General features: G+C 40.7%; 2 protein-coding genes and 1 long non-coding RNA gene across 3 annotated transcripts in view; 2 read left to right on the top strand and 1 right to left on the bottom strand.

The window, feature by feature from the left end:
• The window catches only part of RRH (retinal pigment epithelium-derived rhodopsin homolog), a 16,965-nt gene extending 12,372 nt beyond the window's left edge, over positions 1-4,593 (top strand). The window contains exons 6-7 of the mRNA XM_028507765.2: positions 3,045-3,223; positions 4,459-4,593. Coding sequence (XP_028363566.2) covers positions 3,045-3,223; positions 4,459-4,588 — 309 coding nt within the window. The 3' untranslated portion in view covers positions 4,589-4,593. The remainder of the gene's footprint in view (positions 1-3,044; positions 3,224-4,458) is intronic.
• Positions 4,453-4,873, bottom strand: LOC118500515. Its single transcript, XR_004903069.1, has 2 exons — positions 4,792-4,873; positions 4,453-4,584 (listed from the first exon to the last, which is right to left on the bottom strand). It is a non-coding gene; the product is annotated as an uncharacterized LOC118500515 (long non-coding RNA).
• On the top strand, positions 4,610-22,536 carry LRIT3 (leucine rich repeat, Ig-like and transmembrane domains 3). Its single transcript, XM_028506238.2, has 4 exons — positions 4,610-5,664; positions 8,305-8,777; positions 18,930-19,235; positions 20,614-22,536. The coding sequence occupies exons 1-4, from the start codon at positions 5,549-5,551 to the stop codon at positions 21,768-21,770; spliced, it is 2,052 nt and encodes a 683-aa protein (XP_028362039.1). The 5' UTR covers positions 4,610-5,548; the 3' UTR covers positions 21,771-22,536.

Genomic DNA, 22,536 nt, shown 5'->3' with positions numbered 1-22,536 from the left:
GAGGACACATGGACAAAAACTAGGGGTGGGGAGTAATGGGGGGAAGGGGGAAGGGTTGGGTGGAGGGGCTGGAACGGGAGTAGGGGGGAGAAAACTGTACTTGAATAATGATTGAAATAAAAAAAAAAAAGAAATGCATAGTAATCAGCCTTTTACATGTTCATGGTCCCCTGGCCCCTGCCATCACCTCTCCCCACCCCCTCAATTCTTACTATCTGGTTCTTTTGTTTCTCATTTGCCCCCATATTCCTAAACAAAGCAAATCTGCTGTTTTCAATATTTTTTTAAATGGAACTTTTTTTAAGAGTTTATTTATTTATTTTTAGAGAAGGAAGGGAGGGAGATAGAGAGAGAGAGAGAGAAACATCAATGTGCGGTTGCTGGGGGTTATGGCCTGCAACCCAGGCATGTACCCTGACTGGGAATCGAACCTGCAACACTTTGGTCCGCAGCCTGAGCTCAATCCACTGAGCTATGCCAGCTGGGTGTTTTCAATATTTTTGTTTGCTCTTCTTGACTTCTCATCGTGGACAATGAGAATTTGTTTCTCTTATGCAACCAAGGTTTTCTATTCCTCCTCACCAATCTTTCTCTCTCCTCATCTTGTTTGGTTAGATGAAGAGTCAAGTTTACATTGTTGTGGTTACCTAAATTTTATTTATTGCAGATTTCTGTAGGGGGTCAATGATTTGTATTTCATTTTAAATGATTTAAAAAAATTTTTAATCGCAATTGATGTACAATATGATATTAGTTTCAGGTGTACAACCCAGTGATTAGACATTCATGTAATTTACTGAGTGATCACCCTGATTCATTTTTTATAAAACTTTTTGCCCATGGAGTTAATGATTTGTTTATTTTTTTTATTTCTTGCTCTTCCTCCCTTCTTCTCTCTCCCTTTGTTCGTTTGCTTACTCCCCTGTGCACCTGTCACTAATTCATCTCTAATCTCTCCGCCAGCAGCATCAGTTTCCTCTCAGTACTTTCAAAGGCATCGAAGACTCTCTCCTTTTCTTGGAACGTTGCTTCCTGGTGCTCCCGGGCCTCTTGCCCTGCTCTACACCAGCTATTTTCTAAAACCACAGTCCAGAAAGCTGACATCCTCTCTCTTGGGTCGGATCTCCTGTTTTCTGGGTTTCATGTCTTTCTTTTTCTTGGTTACTTCCTCTCATTTGGCAGAGCACATTCTCAAGAAGATTCCTGAGAAAGCTATCAGGAAGTAAAGTTTTAAAGATTTTGCATGCCTGAAAATGTTCTAAAATTCTACTATCACAATGGACTGATTGTTTGCCTGGAATAAAATTCTAAGTAGACAGATGATCTTCCAAGAACTTTGAAGGCATGCCCTATAATCTCCTAGCTTCTGGTGTTGCTCTTGAGAAGGCTCACAGCATGCTGGTGACTGACTCTTTGTTGCAATCTGTGTGTTATCTCTGGAGGCTGGTAGGATCTGGTTTTCTGGATGTTCATGCTAGTGTGCCTTGGTGTGGCTCTTCGTTCACCACTGTGCTGGGCTGTGGTAAGTGCCTGCACTGGGGAGACCCGGGCCCCCCTTTGGGAGAGTTTTTATGTTATTTCTCTGGTGATCTTCCATCCTGCTTTGTTTTCTCTGTTCTCTTTTCCTGGAACTCCTTTTATTTGGATATTTAATCTCCTGGATTTATCTTCTGATTTTAAAAAAATTGCCTATTTTATGTTGTCCCTGTTTGGGGTTTGTTTTTATTTCTACTTTCTGACAGATTTCCTCAGCCTTGTCCAAGTCTGGGATTGGGTAGGGAGGGTGACACTTAAGCCTTGGGTGCAAAATTTAAATAGGCACCAAACAATTCAGTAATTAAAAAAAGCAGTTAATGCAATATTGTTAAAAATAAAAATTAATGCAAAACCCCATATTGAACACAATATAACTTTACAGAAAGACAGGATCTGACCCTGCACTTGCACAACTCACCTCATTTACCTTGCCCTTCCTACTGCATTTAAAAATCCTGCTCTCCTATATAGGATAAAACCATTGTTACAGATAAAAGAATTATTTTACACTCTACGCTCCTTTTTAATAGCATCCTCTTCTTGTTTTATATCTTCTGTATATGTTTTCCTTGTGTTCATCACATATTGTTTCTCCTGAGTTCCTGAGCCATTTTGGTCTCTGCCTGTCAGTTTTCGTGTTTCCTCAGTGTCTGGTGGTCAGTGGCTGTCCTGAGTACTGAGTGATGCACTAAAATGCTGACCAAAAACTTCAAATGGGCTCTTTGGTTGGGATGTTTCTTTGGGGGGCTTTCCGACGATCCACTTCTCTGGGTCTTTTCTTCTGGGCTGGTCAGTTTCCAAGGACAGGAGTCTTTCTAGTGACCGCGAGAGAGGTACAAGTCTGCCCACCTGTATGCTATGAGTCAGAGCAGGGTGGGGGACAGCATGCAGCACCCCTCTGTCCAGTACAGTGCTCTAGCTCTCAATTGAGCCCAGTGTCCCCCAGTCCTGAGTTTCCCTGCTTTCTCCCTTTTACACTGACCTTCTGGGTGCTTCTGGGGAGAAGAGGGGGCAGCTGCCTGGCTGCATGCAGAGGGAATTCAGATTCTAAGTGCTTTTTTTGAAGATTTCAGTGAGTTCTCTTTTAACTTCCATGGGCAGTCCCACATTCAGAGCCAGCCGTCACCTCTAGTTCCTGAGACTTTCTGAGCTGTGTGCAAAAGATTAGTCTATGTATGCCAGGAGTTCATACCACAATTACTAGAAATGAGTTAGGAGTGGGTATATATCTGCTTTTCATCAAGGCCAGCATTTGCACTCTTCCCTAGCACACCAGAAGAGAGGAAACCCTCTCTACATTTGTATCATATTGCATCTGTTTCACAAACTCTTGCTATCACAGACGACTTCTTTTTTTGCCCATCAGCAAAGAACAATGAAGGGTAAAATTCAGTTTTTCTATCAACAACATAAACTTATTCAAATTCCAATCTAGATCGTTTTTATGCTGTTTTAGATATGTTAGCTATTTAGATATTGGGTTTGGCAAATATTGATTTATTTTACAGATGTCTGTGGTAATGATAGTCACGTTTCTGGTGGCATGGTCCCCTTATTCAGTCGTGTGCTTATGGGCTTCTTTCGGTGACCCAAAGAGGATCCCTCCCTCAATGGCCATCATTGCTCCACTGTTTGCAAAATCTTCTACATTCTACAATCCCTGTATTTATGTGGTTGCCAATAAAAAGTAAGTAATGTCTAAAATGCTTCTGAACAAACAATGGGTACAGAAAAAGTGTTTAAAAAACCACAGATAATGTTCTAAGACTTCTGGGGAGATAAGTGAAAGAAACTCACTTTGAACTAGCTCCTAAGTTATTTGACTAATGACACCGGAGAACCTTACATGCCTAGAGCTCTAGTTCTGTGACAGGCTCTTCCCACATGGGTGGCAAGATAATCTCAGGCAATCCCGAACCCCAGTTCTACCAGCTCAGCAGCCCTGAATTCAAGTTTCATCTCAGATGACTCTCTGGCAGAGAAGCTGCTGGAAGGTTTTTGGGAGGCTCAGCTTAGTTCTTTTGGTTACCCCACCCCAAAATACATGGAACTGGTATTTCAAAGAAAAGAGTAGTTCTACTACCAGATGATGGACAAGGCAAGGCAATGTTGGGCTCCCTAAGTGGGGAGCATAGTTGTGTATTTACCAGAAAGAAGACATGCTGTTCAAATGCAAGAGAAAAATCCCAGGCTTCAGGCAGGATAGTCACTTAAGGACGATGGAGAAAGAAACCCACCCCTTTTGTTAGGGCTCTTGGTAAGGATTTCTTTTCTGCCTCCTCAGTGAAGCTCAGATTCTTTCATTTTCTTTTGCTTTGGAAAGATGGAATAAACCAATCTGCTGAGCTTAAATCTTAGTACAGGTCAAGTAATTTGATCCTGGAATGTCAATGCTGCTTCTATTAAGCTTATGCAAGTATGCACATATTTAGGAAAGCAGCTTTAGTTATAGCCATGTGAAGAAATACAAAAACTTTTAAGGCCAAACAGGCCACAGAAGAAGAGTAAAAAATACATTTTAAATTCAGAGTCTGCTGATAGCTCTTTTGGAAAGATCAATCATTCTCAAGCTCCCCTTAATTTCAACTGGCCTTTGCTCAGAAGAACAGATGCATGAAACGTTTATCCCTTGTTCAAATAAATAAATGATTGCAGCCGACATCAGAAGTGTCATTTAAACACATAATTATTGATTTTTATTAAATGTCTCCAATGTTTATAATTAATGACACAAAATTGGTCCTCAACTGTACCGTGTACTTTTCTTCATTATAAAGGTTCTCAACAGGAGAGAAAGTGGAGGCAAAAACGAATCTGGAAATGTCAACTGGCAGTAGTGGGTGGCCTCTTAGCCACATGTGAAAATGTTTTAAAATTCCAAGTCATTATAGGATAGTGCCAGATTTTCCCTTCTTGTTGTAGGTTTCGGAGGGCGATCTTTGCCATGTTCAAATGTCAAACCCATCAAGCTGTGACAACTTTGGATATGCCTGTGACAACTTTTTTGCCAATGGATGTACCTCAAAACCCATTGACTTCTGGAAGAATCTGAAAAAAGAGGAAAACACAAGTTATCAAAACATTTTATTTACTTTTTTGCAATGTTTTATTTAAAATATGAGCGCCTTTAGATCAAATGCAGACATAGATTATTATCCTAATAGACTGAATCCCTCAAGTGTAGTTTATAGTTCTTCTGTTTGTGCATTGGCTACCGTAGGGAATGCTTCTTTATTTCCTTATATGTAAACTTACTGTTCATCTCCTTTGATGAATCCAGATGCATGAGATGAAGGCCTCTTCTCTTTCTCTCTGTCATGGCATGCATTTCACTGTACCGATAACCTGGCATCTTGCCTGAGCAGGACATAACTATAATAATGATATAGTTAACACTCTCTAATAAATAACTACTGAAGTGAGTTGTTGGATGCTCCTAGCTAGGGACTTTGTTTAGTTTGTTTTTGGAGAATGGCAATATGTGGCAATATTGATAACTCTATTCTAAATCAATTTTATATCATGTGTCTCTATTCTTAAAGCTAAATTTTGTAAAACTGACTGTTATGCATACTGGTGAAAAAATAAATGCACAAAATAAAATTTATAATATTATAATGTAAATAGTCTGCAGTTATTTTCTAGTATCTGCTAAGAATTGGATTATTTTTAACATTAAGTGTAGCTTCAAAGTGTAGTAACAATTTCATCCATAGGAAAAGAATTTAACAGGCATCTCCTTGCAAATCTAGATATGGGCAACTATTGAAATCTTCTTGACACGTGTTTGATTTTCATTTTCCCTAGAATGTGTTACTTTGCTGAAACCATATTCAAAGGCTAGGAAGATTGATCCCCTGCAAGATACACTTGAAGGTTAAGTAACTACAGATCTCAGCTAATCCTGAGTAATCTGTGCTTACTAAATGGCTGTTTGCATTCCAGGCACACTAGTTTCTAAATGCTTAGGATTTGTTTCTACCTTTTGCTCAAATAACCTCTAAAAGGAGCCATGCGTCTGTTAGCATGTCTGGGCATGGTGCTTAGCTTTTTGGAAGAAGTGAGCTGTTCGTGTCCTTCACAGTGCACCTGCAGCTATCACAGCAGCTCCGATGGCGTCGGATCAAGGTATGCTCCTCTCCTTGCTACTAAGTGCTCTAATGATTCTGAGAAAAAGGACTCCGCCAGCAGCTTTATTTTGAAAGCAAACCGTCAATCAGAAATCAGAGGAGAGAAGGTTTAATTGACATAAAATTTAGCTTAATTATATTAATACTGGGTGTCAGCTCCATTGTTTTCATCTTGGGCAGTGTAGCTCTTAAAAGCCCCTCAAGTCATTTGAGACTCTCAAACACATTCTGAGTTACAAAAATGTTCATTGCGCTTGTATTCACAAAATGTTCCTTTCAGGAGGTCAAATTGAAATGTGTGTGTCCAGCTCAGCCTGATTATAGAAAGCAGGGCTGATCAGCAGGGGCTAGACATGCCTAGATCCTTTGCTTCCCGGGTTTTCCATTTCATTTGAGGCTTATTCATGGCAACTGGATAGACTTCAGAAAGTAGGAAGGAAGATCACAAGAGTGAAATTACAGATGTTCATAATTAGAATTTTTCATTTTAAGATACTGGAATTTACAAAGAAAAGAGGTTTGAGAGCTATGGATCAGCCCTGTCCCTGCAGACACTATAGGCCCTCACAGAGGTTATCCAACCTCTTGGCTGCTTTAACATCCGCCTGTGAAGTGAGAATAATTGCATATGTATACATGAGTCCTCCAATATAGAAATTACATGCAAAGCAGAACTCTTGTTAGCTAAACATGATAGATCATGATATTTTGGAGAGAATATTTAATGACAAAATCAGATTTTTTTATGACTCAGTTGTTGGTTTTGTGACTTTAGAGGTTATTTGAACATTGAGCTTCTTAAAAAATAATTTATTGAAAAGAGTCACTCAATTTATGTTCTATAACTTTAAACAAATTAATGAAAATTAAAACATGTCATTGAGTAGTTTGTTTTGCTATTCTATAAACTTTACTTAACCAACTCTTGGTATCTTTTTGAGAGATTCACTAGGTGGTTTAGGACAATAAGAAGAATTTAACAACTTAAATACCTACTTGGCAAAAGACATGTAGCAGTTAATGAGTCAGGCCAGGGTACTTTTGAGAAACAATCATAGAGATGTTTCCTTCTCCTTGATGGCAGCACTATTCATGAATTTTATGAAAATCACAGTGTATTACTCTTGGCAAGAGCTCTAGAAATAATTTAGTTCTACTGCTGTTGTTTTACAAATGAAGAAATGAAACCATGCAGAGGCTAAATGGCTTGTCCAAGGTCACAGCATGAGTTGATACAGTGACTGGCTGATAAAGACACTGAGTCTTTCAGCTTCCAATCCAAACTTTTTTCCATTACCTTGGAATGCTAATTTAAGGCACAGAAACTGGATCATTCTGGTCTAAAGTAGCACTGAAATTTGTGATAGGGAATAGAGATGAAGAGCAGGAGGTGTCCCAAGAAATGCGGTGCTCCTGTACCGTTTGCCCCTAAAGTTACAGACAGGAGATGCTAGCAATACATCTGCTTCACGCTGTTTTACCTCTTTTTATGGTACAGGCTGGCTTTCAAAGTTTACTGATTTAATGTGATGTGTTTCACAAATGGCTGTTGCTGTTACTGTTCACTGCATGTGTAAATGTATTATAATTTGGATCATGCTTTGTGAACGTTTCATTGTTCATTTTCAGCAATCCAGTGGGAATGAGCATGCGACGTGAGATAAACTGATCTTTTCCCAAGTTGTAAGGCATCTAAACTCTCTGATTCTCCATACTTCACCATTACATATTGGACAGGCTTGTTTTCCAATGCATGATGTGCATGTGCCACTAAGCAAGATCACAGTGTGACTTGCTCAAGGTCACTTAAGTTAGTGAGTAGTAAAAGGAATAAACTTGCTGTTACTGGTTTATTCCTTAGCTAGAAGTCACATTGTTAAAATAGAGCTCACCTTTGAACATCTAGTGAGAACACTTGCTCCTTCTTTCCTTAAAAAGTATCTATAACTTCAACAGGGGATTCTTTTAAAATGGGCCATTTTGCAAAGAGGTTAAGTGTGCCCTTTGGAGTTGGACAGATGTGGGTTTGGAGGGTGGCTGTGTAACCCACTGGCTATGTGACCTTGGGAAGTTATCTAATGTTGGTAGGCCTCAGTTATTTTAGTGTAAAAATAAGATTGATGACAAAAAATAGCGTGAACCCATTGAGTGTCTATTATGTGTCAGGAAGATGTAAAACTTTGCATCTGTTTCAATGAACCATCCTGCCAGTGCTGTGGGGGAAGATGAAGTCGAGCAATTGGTGAGGGTTGGCTATGCCACAAAGGAGGTGGCAGAGCTTAAATCTGAGCTGACATCAGCCTGACTCCAGAGCTGGTGGCTTTACCTGTTACCCAATACTGGCTTCCTACGGCTGCTGTGACAGTTGAATAAGGTAATGGATGTGAGGTGTATTGCATAGGCCTGGCGTGTGAAGAACCCATCACATGAAACTGCTTATATTTGATCATTTTTAACCTGCAAAAATGGCCATTTCATATGGCCAACCTAGAAGGTGATGATGACAGATTATTGATGAATGGTCAGCCAGGCTGAGTTGATGCTTTGTGAAAACCAGTAAGGAATGTTTCTATGAGTACTGCTTTTTACAAATTCATCTCACAAAGATTTCTTTTCACTGTTCTTGTTGTAACACTAGGTCAGTGCTGTGTAATGACCTGGATATGACCGAGGTCCCTACGAACATCCCCGTGGACACTGTGAAGCTTCGCATAGAGAAGACCGTCGTCCGCGGCATCCCCGCTGAGGCCTTCTACTACCTGGTGGAGCTCCAGTACCTCTGGGTGACCTACAATTCCATCGCCAGCCTTGAGGCCAGCAGCTTTTACAACCTCAGGCATCTGCATGAGCTGCGCCTGGATGGGAATGCTTTGGATGCCTTCCCTTGGGCATCTCTGCTGGACATGCCCCGTCTAAGGACCCTGGATTTGCACAATAACAGAATAACCAATGTGCCAAACGAGGCAGTGAGGTACCTGAAGAACCTGGCCTACTTGGATTTATCAAGCAACGGACTAACCACACTGCCACCAGAATTCCTGGAGAGCTGGCCCCACGTGCTTACAGCATCACCCAGAAGCCTGGACCTTTCACCAAGAAGAATTATTCTAGGTGAGCTCACAAGCCTCTATGCTTCTCAGGTCCAGATAATTTGCTCAGCATACTTTCAGTCTTTTCATATTCATTGAATTTGGTTTCTTACTCTATACCTCCACTTTTGATGGAATAGCACATCATCAGTTGACTTAGGTCAATTTACCCATCTACCTGGTATAAGATATAATGGTTCTGGGTGTGTGTGTGTGTGTGTGTGTGTGTGTGTGTGTTGTGAGGGGAGAGGGGAGTTTGCCTCCAAAACTGAGAGACTAGTGCTGCCATTAGAGAGCCTGAAGATGAGTGACAAAAGCACCAACCTACCCTGGTTCCTTGGAGCACGCTAAATATGCTCCATACTCTGCTGCACTCAGCCTGCTGTTCAGGTCCTTTTTCAGCCCTTCATCAGGCTCTTCAGGAGCAGGAGAGGGGCACTGACATTTTTATGAGGTTGCAGTGGTTTAATTAGTTAGGGGTGATACCTGCCAACTTTTCTTAATCAAATCAGAAATGATAAAGACACCAGTTATTTTATGGGCCCCAAATAGGTCTCCTAATGGATTTGGTCTCAGTTTAGCTGTGATTAGTTTTGGATATTTCCATTTTGACTCTGTTTACATTCTATATATATTTGTCTTGTGTTCTTAAAATGTAAACTCCCTCCAGTAAAGTCTCTCTCTTCTTGTTTTGTGTCTTCTCACAGTGCTTTGCATGGTGCTTTGCATATGGTGAATGCTCAGGAAACGTGGTTGCCTGATTGAAATCAGTGAACTAGGCCCTTTTTGGAGGTATCTGTGGGCAGCGAGGCCTTTCATATTTATGTATGAGACACAAGCCTGAGGCTTTGATCAATGAGATTGAGTTCCTAAAATGTTGCTTGCCCATTAAAGCTGTGCTGTCAGCTCATAAGTGCGTCCATCAGGGCTGCAGAAGAGGTTCTACTTGTCAGAAGGGTGAAGGAACTAATGAGTGTCTGGTCAGTGAAATGGATTATAAGCCTTTTGGAGTGAGAAGCAAGTACATGCTACCTATCTACAGCGGCTGTGACAGAGGGGGCAATGTCTTATAAAGAAAGACTTTTCTACTTTGGCTTTTTTGTTATTACATTTAAGTCTTTAAAGTTCACCACCAAAATACACTGATGAGAACCAGTTCTAGATTTTCTAGAGCTCAGTGTTTAACTGTAGCAATTAATCTTCCCAGGGGGCCTGGAGAATTTACTCATGTACTGTTATACTGGGATGCCTTCTGCTTTTATTTAATTTTTATTGCCCTGTGTTTAGTATTGTTGGCAGATAGAGCTTCTATTTGTAATAATAATTGTAACAGCTAGTATTGATGGAGTGCTTACTCAGGGCCAAGCCCAGCTCTTAGACTTTACGGGTGTATCTTCTTCCAGTGTCATACTAACACTGTGGTAAGGACCATTTCATCCCCGTTTTGTAGACGAGGAAATGAGGCACGAGGTTGGCCACGGGCCCAGCCGTGGTGGCGCTGGGATGAGCACGGGCTGTGTGGCAGCAGAACCCGTGCCCTCCCTCACTCCTCTGTGGTTCGAGGTTGGTCTGTAATAATACCAGGCTTACTTTCCCCCCAAATGCGTTTCTTCACTGAGTTCTTTATATTATAATTTATTTAAAAGAAATTTAGGGAGGAGCTTTTCCATTACTCCTTCTCTCTTCTACATGAGTAAAAATACCAACTTAATAAAATTGTACTTTAATGTACCCATAAAACATAAAGTAGTGTCCAGCAAGTAAACATTTAAATTAACTATGAAACTACATTAGATTTTTGATGTTCAATACAGGTGTTTCCATGTCCTCTTTCTCAAGAACAAGCAAATATTTACACAGGCAGACTCCGTAAGGCCTAACACTGTTTATATTGGAGAAAAAAGACTGCAGTACAGGAGGTCATAAAATGTCTTTCGGGTGCTTTTTCCTGGTACCCAAATTGTTCAATTGTAAACATGTGTTCTATTCAGAATGGAGTTCGCCTGAGGGGCTGCAGTGGCTCCGAATACTTCCAAAGAATTTCCAAAAATACCATTAATTTAATTCGACAAACACTACTCAAGCCCTGTGGGTATGCCTGTCCTTTGCTAGGCATGGAGGAGACGAGTTCCACAGAGCTTAGGCTCACTCGAGCCAGGCATCCTTCTGGGGCTGCCGGTGGCATCTCAGCCTTCCAGGGAGCCCACGAGCTGTGTCTGTAATCCTCACCTCCCTCTCTCACAGCCGAGACAGGCAGAGTCAAGCTTCCAATTTACAGCCCTTCAGAGATATCACTGTTTTATTCTTTTTTAAAAAAATTATTGATTTGAGAAAGAAAGAGAGAAAGATCTGTTATTCCACTTATTTATTCATTCACTTGTTGTTTCTTTTATGTGCCCTGACCAGGGCACACTGAGATGACACTCCAACCAAGAGCCTCAGCCAGGGCCTCATTTTTTTTATTCTTTAAACCTTTATTTATTTAACTTTGTATTGAATTTATTGGGGTGACATTGGCTAATAAAATTATATAGGTTTCAGGTGCAAATTCTATAATACATCATCTATATGAGGTCTGTCCAAGAAGTATCCATCCAAGTCATATGAAAAATGGGGACATTTATTAAAGAAGATTCAAGACACAAGAAACATTGTACACAGGACAATGATGCCTCAGTCCTCTGCCATGTAGGCACCTTGGGACCTCACACAGTTCTCCCAGTCACCATCAGCTGCCCCATCATATTCTCCTGAATCTCATTGATGGTCTGAAATCTTTTCCCTTTCAAAGGTGATTTTCATTTTGGGAAAAGCCAAAAGTCACAGAGCACCAAATCTGGCCTGAAGTGGGACTGAGTCACCTGAGTGACTTGATGTTTCACAAAAAAAACTCTGCATGAGACGTGATGCAGAAGTAGGCACGTTGTCATAGTGAAGCTGCCCTTCACCAGTTGTCCATAGCTGCAGCCTTCTGAATCATCCAAATAGTTTCTGTGGAGGAATGTTCAAGCTTAACACAAAATTTGATGCAGATTTTCTGTTCTACTTTCTCATTTTGAATGTGATGGCCACACAGTGCACATGCTTACTCAGTACACATGGCGTCTACTGCCCCCACTGACTAGTACAGTGAAGTCGTCATTGTTCATGCATGAGTATTCTAATCCACTCTCCTTGGCTGCCAGGTTACATCCATGCTGTGCAAACTGTTCTCGTTATATTAACAATGGCTGGACTTTTTCACCGCCCCAAGTCAAGTCTCTTTCCATCACCATCTATGCCCTGTAGCCTCTTCTACCTCCCCCATTGCTCTTTTCCTCTGATACTCATCATACTCTTGCCTGTGTCAATGAGTTTTTTGGATTTTTTGCTTAATTTCTCCACCTTTTTCACCAAGCCCCCCAAACCTCCTCCCCACTGTCAGCTGTCAGTCTGTTCCCTGTATCTATGAATCTGTTTCTATTTTGTTAGTTTATTTTATTCATTAGATTTCACATATAAGTGAAATCACATGGCAATTGTCTTTCTCTGACTGACTTATTTCACTTAGCAAAATTATTTCCAGGTCCATCATGCAGTTGTAAAGGGTAAGACTTCCTCCTTTTTTACAGCCAAGTAGTAAATTTTTCTTTTTTAATTTTGAGGAATTGAGGTATAATTTGCATACAGTGAATCTTAAGTGTATAATTTGGTAAATGATGGTAAATGTGTACTCCTCCCGTACCAGGATGCACAATAACCCAGCACCCAGGAAGTTCCCCCACGCCCCTTCACAGTAAATCTCCCACCCAGGCAACACTGTTTTTGTTTCGATCCCCCCAGCTTACTTTGTCCGCCCTAGAATTTCATGTAAGTGGAATCATATAAGAGGCACTCCTGTGCCTGGCTTCTTTCCCTCAGCATTATATTTTTGAGACCCATCGGTGTATTGGGAGGTCCTCACTGCAGAGTCCCGTTCTGTTTTATGAAGGTACCAGTTGTTCATTCTTTCTCTTGTTGTGGGACACAGGGCTGTTTCTAGTTTTCAGCTCTTGTGAATTAAGCTGCTATTTACATTCTTGTGCAAAGCTTTTGTAGCATTTATTTTCATTTCTCTTGGACGAATTCTTAGGATTGAAATTTCAAGCCATAGAATAACTATATATAACTTTTAAAGAAACTGCTCATTAAAAAAAGAGAAACTGCTAGTTTTTAAAGAGGCTGCACTGTTTTACACTGTTGCTAGTGCTGCAGAACAGTCTGCGTGCTGCATATCCTCACCAGTACAAGCGTCTTTTCTCTTTCAGCCATTTGGGGGTAGAGTGGGTGGGGGAGCAGCATCACACTGGGATGTAATTTGCATTGCTCTGATGATCACAGCCTGTGCCAGGTTTAGGACGGTCTGATGTACAGTGAGTCAGCTTATGGTTTTTCAACTTTGCTGTGGTGCAAAAGTGATATAAATTGAGTAGAAACTGTACTTTGAATTTTGAATTTCGATCATTTCCAAAGCTAGTGACATGTGTAATGATACTACCTCAGGATGCTGTACAGTGACAGCAGCCTCAGCTCCCAGTCAGCCACGCATCACGAGGGTCGACAACTGATGCTTTAGAACAGGGGTCCCCAGCCTCCGGGTCCAGGACTGGTAGGGGTCCCGGGCCTGTTAGGCACTGGGCTGCACAGCAGGAGGTGAGCTTGAATGTAATGTGCTTGAATCATCCTGAAACCATCTCCCCCACCCCAGGCCATGGAAAAACTGTCTTCCATGAAACCAGTCCTTGGTGCCAGAAAGGTGGGGGACTACCATCTAGAGTGTACTGTGGTACCAGTGTTTTTTGGATATTTTATTTTATGGTTTTGCATCCTATCATGTCTACAAAAAGCCCCTTTGTGTCTCCTGCTTCTGGTGATAAGAAGAGGAAGGCAACTACTTTTGGGGATGAAACAATATAATTAACTGTAGGCTAACATAAGTGCTCTGAGCACATTTCAGGTGGGCTAGGTTCAGTTGTGGCATTTGGGAGGTTAGGTGGGTAAATGCATTTTTGACTTTTACAACTCTCTCAGCCTGTCACGGGTCTAACAGGGTCTCACCGCCCTCGACGCTGAGGAACATCTATAATGATGCTGACCGTGTTTCATTGGCTACTTGGACATGGTATATTCCTTTATAACTTTTCAAGATTTTTCATCTTTTTATTATTGAAGACAAGTCTATTGTCTATTATACGCATTATGAATATTTTCCTCAAGTCTGTGGCTTGTCTGTTCTTTTTCTTCACACTGTCTTTGGTAAGAAGGTTTCAAATTTTGATGACATCTGACTTATCAGTTGTTTTCTTTTCTAGTTAGTGCTCTCTGTGTCCCATGAAAGAAGTATTTGCCCACCTACAGGTCACAGAGGTTTTCTACTCTCTTTATAGTTTTAACCTTTAAACTTTATTCTTAGTTTTTGTGCTTATGACTATGATCCAATTCAAAATAGTTTTGAGTATAGTGTGAAGTAGGGGTTGAGGTTTCTTTTCTTTGAAGCAAATGTGTGGTGTTCCAGCACCATTTGCAGAAAGACTTCCTTTTCCTCCTTGAATTGTTAAACACCACTGCCTCCGCAAAGCTGACTAAGGCATGGTCTTTGTCTCCGAGAGCTTTCGTTTGCAGAATAACTGTTGTACAGGAATTTATTGCTGACTTTCCCCCAAAATTAGCCCTCTAAATCTTACTGCTGTGATGCATGGAAAACATTAGCCTTTTAGAAAAAAGATAAGGCAAAGTCCATCTGGCCCTCAGTAAGAATAGTCATACAAAATAATTAATGCAAATTACTGAGCCTGCGGTTGGTATGTTGCTTTGAAGGAATGCAGCAGAAGTAACACTTTAACTTTGGAGAGTTCTTGTACCTTTGTCCCCAGAAGAAAAAAACACTAGATGAATGTGTTCAGCACTTAGGTTACTGTTATCCAGGTTTTAAAAGTTGTGCATTTGACATTAGGTGGTTCAAAGCTGGAATAAATGCATGGTTTAGTTTTGAGGGATTTAAAAATATTTTCCTGGTTTACATGACTTTTAGATATAAAAGTTAAATTAGTTTTTAAAAGAATTTTGCTTCATTGTTAACACAGTCTGATAACAGTCTCAAAGCCTGAATGAAACTGTTTGGGTTGTATTGCGGCCCTCGGCCTTTTCCCTGTAAAGACTTGCTGCTCCAGACAGAGCTGCTTTGACTTCTGTTCTTTGTCCACAGCAGCCCTTCTCACTGCTACCCGTGGCTGTGGATGCGCGTTTAGGTGATGAAGGGATGAGTTAGGTAGGAGTATTAGATTAGGAGGCTACAACATATGGGATTTAGGACTGCTTACAAAGTTGAGACAGTAATCTCTTTGTGTGTTTTAATGTCCTTTGGTGTGAAGTTGGAAAAGTCACACAAGCTCCCTGAGGTCAGTGTAAGACATGCACGATGGAAGAGAATAAGAGCTTTAAGAGCAAGATAGTGAAGTTCAAATCCTGACGGCATCCTCTAGTGTGACCTTCGGCAGATCCCTTACCTTCTTGAGCCTTGGTTTTCTCCTTTTTAAAGTGAGGATGATACTAATATTATCCACCTCATTCTATTGTCAGGATTGAGGAAGACAACCCTTTGGTATAATTAGCGCTCTTGGGAGACAATTTTCCACGATCTGTCACATCTCTGCACGTCTTCTGAGCAGAGGCAGGCTCTGACTGCCTTTGTTCTGAACTATCTTTTCAAGGATGTTTGTTTCTACAGCTGCTTTGGGAGGCAGAGGTATGTACCCCTTTAGAGCAAAGGGTAGGCATGCCCAGTGTAGTAAAGACAATGTCTCTCTCCAGAGCTGTGAGTAATAAACTCTCCTACGTCTCTGACCAGGAGTCTTGTATCTTCTGCCAACATCTATAAAATCAGCAAACTGGGATGAGCTGGTTGCCTAGAGTAGGGTAAGACTCAGACCTTTCACAATTCTTGACAAGTACAGTCTTTCCAACATAGGAGGCAATAAATGGCAACTTGTATTGTTACTACCTGACAAGGAAAAAGTCTGTAATAACAAATGTTTTGAGAGCATGAAGTATTCTACACATATTAATTATTACAGAATGAATTTGATGTTTGTTGGCAGGTTGGATAGGATTCAAATCAATATTAGGGAACTGGTCATGGATTTCATGTAAGAGGAAGAAGTCTACGGTGATTCACCATGAAAGTAAAGGAATTTCTAAGATAGAAGATTTTTTTAAAGCAGTAAATGTTTACCAATACTGGCATAAAAGATATGAACCAGTCAAGTGCTATTATAATAAAAATAGGCCTAAATAGAAATGTAGAATTTAAGATGTACAGTTAAATCTTCTTAGAATTTTTTGAACTATAATTCTGTCTTTTCTCCTTGGGAATCATGTATAATCCACTCCATTAGTATAAAGCCATGACCACAGATTTTTCTGAGGTAAATCCTGTCAACCTTGGCATTTATGGGAAGCTGCTCTGGGACATCACCCCAAGTTCCTTACAGAGACTTGTCTGACTAACGGCTCAGAAGCACTGTCTTGGAACCTTCTGAGATCTTAGCAAATGTTTTCCTATCCCCACCCACCATGGACTTGAGTTTCACTCTGAAGCTCTTTCTTAATTTGGGAATTTTAGAAAGGCTTGGAGTAAAAAAACTTTTATTCCTTTTTTATTTTTCAATTACAGTTCACACTTAATATTATTTTGTATTAGTTTCAAGTGTACAACATGGTGGTTAGACAAAGTATTCCCTTGATGTTTCCAGTCCCCACGTGGCACTGTATGTAGTTATTAGAATGTTATTGACTGTATTCTCTATGCTATGCTCTACATCCCCATGACTATTCTGTGACTATCAATTTGTACTTCCTAACCCCTTCATCTTTTCCACCCAGCCTCTAACCGTCCTCACCTCTGGCAACCATCAGTCTGATCTCTATATCTATGAGTCTGTTTCTATTTTGTTTGTTAGTTTATTTTGCTCTTTAGATTACACATATAAATGAAATCATATGGCATTTATGTTTCTCTGTCTCACTTATTTCACTTAGCACAATGGCCTCCAGGTCTGTCCATGCTTTTGCAAATGGTAAGATTACATTCTTTTTTATGGCCCAGTAATATTCCACCATACACACATACACACACACACACATACTCACCCCTCACAGTATTTCTCTTTCTTAATCCTCACCCGAGGATATTTTTTATTATTGATTTTAGAGAAAGAGGAAGGAGGAGAGAATGTGAAAGAGAAACATCTACGTGAGAGAGAAACATCGATCAGCTGCCTCCTGTACATGTCCCGCTGGGGATCAAACCTGCAACCTTCTTGGCGTACAGGATGATGCTCCAACAAACTGAGCTGACCCGCCAGGGCTGTCCCACAGCTTCCGCATCCACTGGTCTATTGGTGGGCATGTGGGCTGCTTCTGTATCTTGGCTGTTGTAAATAATTCTGCAGTGAGCACAGAGCTGCATATATTGTTTTGCATTAGTGTTTCAGGTTTCTTCAGAGATGTACCAAGGAGTGGAAACTGGGTCATAGGCAGTTCCATTTTTAATTTTTTGAGGAGCCTCCAAACTGAAACAGTTTTGTTATTGAACCCAGCAGGTTTGGTATCTTTTATATTTATATTAGCTCTTTTATATATAAAAATATCTTATATTTTATATTTATATTTTCATATCTTTCTTGAGCTGTTGTCTGTTCTTTATAATTCAGGGGTCCCCAGCCTCTAGGCCAAGGGCTGGTACCAGTCTGGGCCTGTTAGGAATGGGGCTGCACAGCAGGAGGTGAGCTTGAAGATGATGCACTTGAATCATCCTGAAGCCGCCCCCTTCCATACCCCCCCTCCTCCCCACCATCAGTGGAAAAATTGTCTTCCATGCAACCAGTCCCTAGTGCCAAAAAGCTGGGGACCTCTGCTTATATATTATTATGAGCAGCGAGAAGACACCAGGCAGCAGTTCAGTAGTCTGTGACAATATCCTTAGCTAGAACATTTATCTTACTGAATATGTTTTCTATTTCCTTATTGACCACAGTGTTCCTAAACTTTCTGCTGTTCCATAACAAGAGTCCCCTTTCCTCTAGTTTTCAGTAGCATTTTCCTCACTTTCCTTTAAGCTCACATAAGGCCAAGACATTTCAGCTAAGAACTCTGAAAGCTGAGGCAGATCCTGAAGGCACTTGCAACTAGAGGCTGTCAGCCAACTATGCTCCTGGCTGCTCATTCGCTCTGGAGGAAAGAGTTGAACATGCACCTCCATGGCTACCACGTATGACATTCATGCCAAGCTATGTTCTAACCTCTGCCAATCTTTCCAATCTCATCTCCTCACATTGCCTGCATCTCACTCAATACACAGAACTTATACTACCTCAGTGTCTTCAGATCACACAAAATCATGACACAGTGCAGGCTGCGTTAGGTGCTCTGGGCACCCTACAGTACCTATAATAATATAAGTACTTCCACAGCACCCGAGAAATATCCCTGTCACTGTATTGCAATCTGAGGTACTTGGATTCAAATGTTGGCTCTGATGCTAATTAGCTATGTGACCTTGGTCAAATTATTTGGTTTCTCTGTGCCTTAACTTCCTTACTTTTTAAATGGAAGTAGCCCTGCCCAGGTGGCTCAGTTGGTTGGAATGTTGTCCCCTACACCAAACGGTTGTGGGTTCAATTCCCAGGCAGGGCACATGTCTAGGTTGTGGGTTTGATCTCCTGTCTGGGTGCAAATGAGAGGCAACCAATTGATGATTCTCTTTCACATCGATGTTTCTCTCTCCCTTCTTCTTTCTCTAAAATAAATTAGGATATCTTTGGCTGAGGATTTTAAAAAAGTACAAGAATAATAATACTCTCCTCCTCATAAGGTTGTTGGGATTAAATGAGATAATGCACACAAGTGCTTAGAACAAAGCACAAAGTAAGTGCTTAGTGACCATTAGATGTGATCATTAACGATAGGAACTGACAGGATTTGTTCATTCTGGTGGCTGAATTGCAGGGCAAAACTGATAGAGAGGTGACTCCATTTCATCCCTGAGAGTACTTCTGTTTTTCAGGAGATAGTGTGGACACCTGCTTCTCCAAGACGCTGTGATGTAATTGGAAGCCATCAGAATAAATTCATCAGCCTTTTCCTCCCTCTGGTTTAGGTCTGCAAGACAACCCTTGGTTCTGTGACTGTCACATTTCCAAACTGATCGAAATGTCCAAAGTGGCTGACCCTTCCATAGTACTCCTTGACACACTGATGGTCTGCAGTGAGCCCGAGAGCCTGGCAGGGGTTTTATTTCAGCGGGCCGTGTTGGATCGGTGCCTGAAGCCATCGGTGATGGCCTCGGCCACCCAAATCACGTCTGCTCTGGGCAGCAACGTCCTGCTGCGGTGTGATGCCACAGGCTACCCCACCCCACAGCTCACGTGGACCAGACCTGACAGCGCACCAGTTAATCACACAGGTATTTTCTTAATTCAGGCCTATGTTAAAACAAGGAGATTTCAAAGATCTGTGTTTAACTTTATGGACTGGGGAGATTTTCAATTGGCTGATTACTTCTATTAAAATATGCTAAGACTGTTAGGTGACAGGGATTTGAAAAGTCATTTTGTTGGTTGATATTTTCCTGTTCATCTGACTGACTACACAGATGAAATTAGAGAATCTGATTTTTTTCTTAGAAAACAATGTGACCCAGTGCATGAGTGATTGCCCATGAGGCCCTTGTCTTGCTGTGTCTTCTTGGATCCACCCACTTTAGGTCCTACAACCATTACAATTTCTGCAGAGGGGATTTTCATACCAGTTTCTCATTTTTAAATAATTCTTTAAATAATTACATGCAAACATTATTGTGAAGCAAAAAGTACAATTTTAGAAATGTTGGTGTCATAGACTTTTCAGATCCTACTGTGACCAAGGTAGTGCTTTGGTGTTAGTTTCAATAGTGATATTCTGATGACTAAAGCAATATATACTTAAAACTCTTTAAAATTAAATTAAATCAAAGCTCAAATAATGACATCTGATGTAACAAAAAAATCAAGGCCTTAACATTCCTACAAATAGATCATAAATGGTTTTTACTTTGTGGTAGCGAGTTAAATTTGGGGTAACTAAGATACTGCTCTGTGTATTATTATTCTTCAGAAAACTTCAGAAATCAAGACAGGATGGACATATGTTACATTTTAGTGTTTAGGAAGGTAAAATTCCAACTTTTCCAAGACCATATATTATTCTGCAAATAAAAGAATCCATGGTTTATTAATTCATATAAAGTAAATATAAAATGAAAGCTTGAAAATACAAATTATGGCCTCTCCAGGCCAGAAAATGACCTGCTGTGCCCTCTGTCGATAGGTAGCATTTTATTACAATGAAGAAATATTTGGGGAAATATTTAATCAAGGTCTTTTGACAAACATTTTATAGGACCACAGTGTATTAAAATTAGAAGGGATCTTTGGGACCACTTTTGTCTTATGCCCTAATTTTAAAAGTACAGAAACAGAGACCTAAAGACACTAATTGACTTATCTGAGTTATGTACAACTTAGTGGACAAAAGTTCACTAAAATCAAGTCTCCCAATCACAGCTTTATGTCCTTTCAAAATACCATTCCCCATACAGTCCTCACGGCACCTGACATGACCTAGACCTTCACATGGGCAATGACAGAGCCACCGTCTTGCCATCAGGGTTTGGTGGTGTGCCATTTCCCTCTTGGCTTATGGGAAAGGGATGCTTGTAGAACCAAATAGTTGCTTATTTTTCAGCTGGCATGTTGGTTTTTCCTTCCCCCCACCTCACAGAGTTATATATTTTTTTCTTCCAGTAATTCAGGACTCTCCAGGGGAAGGAGTCAGATGGTCCATAATAAGCCTGACAGGCATTTCTTACAAGGATGCTGGGGATTACAAGTGCAAGGCCAAAAATTTGGCTGGGATGTCAGAAGCTGTGGTTACTGTGACAGTGGTTGGTGTTGTCACAACCACTGCAGCACCAGACACTGCTGAAAGAACTGGAGGTCACCCTCAGCGAGAAGTCCAGCTGGGATCTAGAAGGTCCATGTCCATACCTGGTTCTCCACCATCTCCCTGGCACTCTTCCTCCTCTTCTTTCTCCCCATCTCCTGCAACTTTTCTTTCTACTTCCACTTCATCTCCTTCTTCTGCTGCTTCCTTCCCCTTATCTCCTTTCTTTTCCTCCACTCTTTCTTCAACTACAACTCTAAGTACTAGAATTTCAACAAGCACCACTGTGGTCAGTCGACAGTCATTCCAGCTCCATTCAGATGGGAAAAGAAATTTAAAGGTGGGGATGGGTGGAAGTAAGCTTCCCCCAGCTAGTGCAAGTAAAAAAGATCTGGCATTACTGGATCAAACAATGCCTATGGAGACAAATGCCACAGTCGAAAATCTCAGAGCAGTCAGTGGGACCAAAGAGAGTGTGACCTTGACATGGAACACTGTTAACATCACGCATAACCCTGAGGTGACTGTGTTGTATTCCAAGCATGGTGAAGAGGACCTGCTGCTGCTGAATGCAGACTCCAGCAGCAACCAAATAACCATTGAAGGCTTGGAACCGGGTGGGCAATACATAGCATGTGTCTCTCCAAAAGGAGTGCCTCCCCAGAAAGACCAGTGTATCACTTTTTCTACTGACAGAGTTGAAGAAAGTCACTCTCCTGGGCCTGTCCTTATTGCGGTGAGCGGTACTGCCTGTGTTGTTGTCTTGCCATTGATTTTTTTCCTGTTGTACAAAGTTTGCAAGCTGCAGTGTAAATCAGATTCCTTCTGGGACGAGGATTTGGCAAAAGAGACTTATATCCAATTTGAAACCCTGTCCCCAAGGTCTCAAAGTATAGGGGAGCTTTGGACACGAAGGCACAGAGACGATTCAGAAAAATTGCTGCTTTGTTCTGGGTCAAATGTGGAATCCCAGATGACTTTTAAAAGTGAGAGTACCAGACCAGAGTATTATTCCTAAGGTTTTATAGCTCAGGCACACAAGAACGCACAAAATTTCTTCCAAAAAATGGAGACTCCGAGGGTACATTTGACTCTTTGTTTAGATAACTTTTAGACAGACTTTCACATCCTCCATAAAAATCACAAATGGAGTGATTTTCATTGTGTTTAAAAAACTACGATCAGACCTCTGAACTGAAGGGACAAATGATCTTGATTTTTGTTTTGTGGAAGATGTGCAGAAAAATAGTTTTTAGAGCAGTACTTAACAAGTTAGAAATATATTTTAGGATAATGTTTTAGTTCTTAAAAATAAATTCATGTGAAAATAGTTGTAAAAGACTGAAGTCTGAATTTTTAAAAGATGGATTTGGAGCAAAGATTAGTAAGACCAGCTAAGCCTTGATGTTCGTTCATGTTCGAAGTGCCTTATGGCATTTGCTGTGGCCATTGCCTAGTGGACGAGAGGGAGCAGTGCAGAATTCTGTGTACCACTATGCATGACTACATTATATAGTTGTATCCAGTATTTCCCTTGTCCCTAGAAATATAATTATTAGCAAAAAGTAGTTTAAAAAGAGGACATGATAAATAGTAAGGCCATTTAAAAAATAGTAACTTGTACTCTAATACATTTGCTAACACCTTGTCCGGGTCTTTTAAGTGCTCATTTTAAAATCATTTTACTATTTTGATATTTACTCTTATTTTCTCACTTCCTCTCTTTTTCTCCCCAGTCCTTTCTTCCTTTCCCCCCTTTTGCTTTGTCTGAAGACATTCAGGTA

Source organism: Phyllostomus discolor, chromosome 1 (assembly GCF_004126475.2).
Source record: "Phyllostomus discolor isolate MPI-MPIP mPhyDis1 chromosome 1, mPhyDis1.pri.v3, whole genome shotgun sequence".
Lineage (NCBI taxonomy): Eukaryota > Metazoa > Chordata > Mammalia > Chiroptera > Phyllostomidae > Phyllostomus > Phyllostomus discolor.
This window is presented reverse-complemented; position numbering and strand designations above follow the sequence as displayed.

Bases quoted from the DNA above. Each gene is read 5' to 3' on its own strand.
- LRIT3 (XM_028506238.2), top strand. From the start codon at position 5,549: ATGCGTCTGTTAGCATGTCTGGGCATGGTGCTTAGCTTTTTGGAAGAA. The intron at 5,665-8,304 runs GTATGCTCCTCT...TTGTAACACTAG, and splicing joins TCCGATGGCGTCGGATCAAG to GTCAGTGCTGTGTAATGACC. The intron at 19,236-20,613 runs GTATTTTCTTAA...TTTTTCTTCCAG, and splicing joins CGCACCAGTTAATCACACAG to TAATTCAGGACTCTCCAGGG.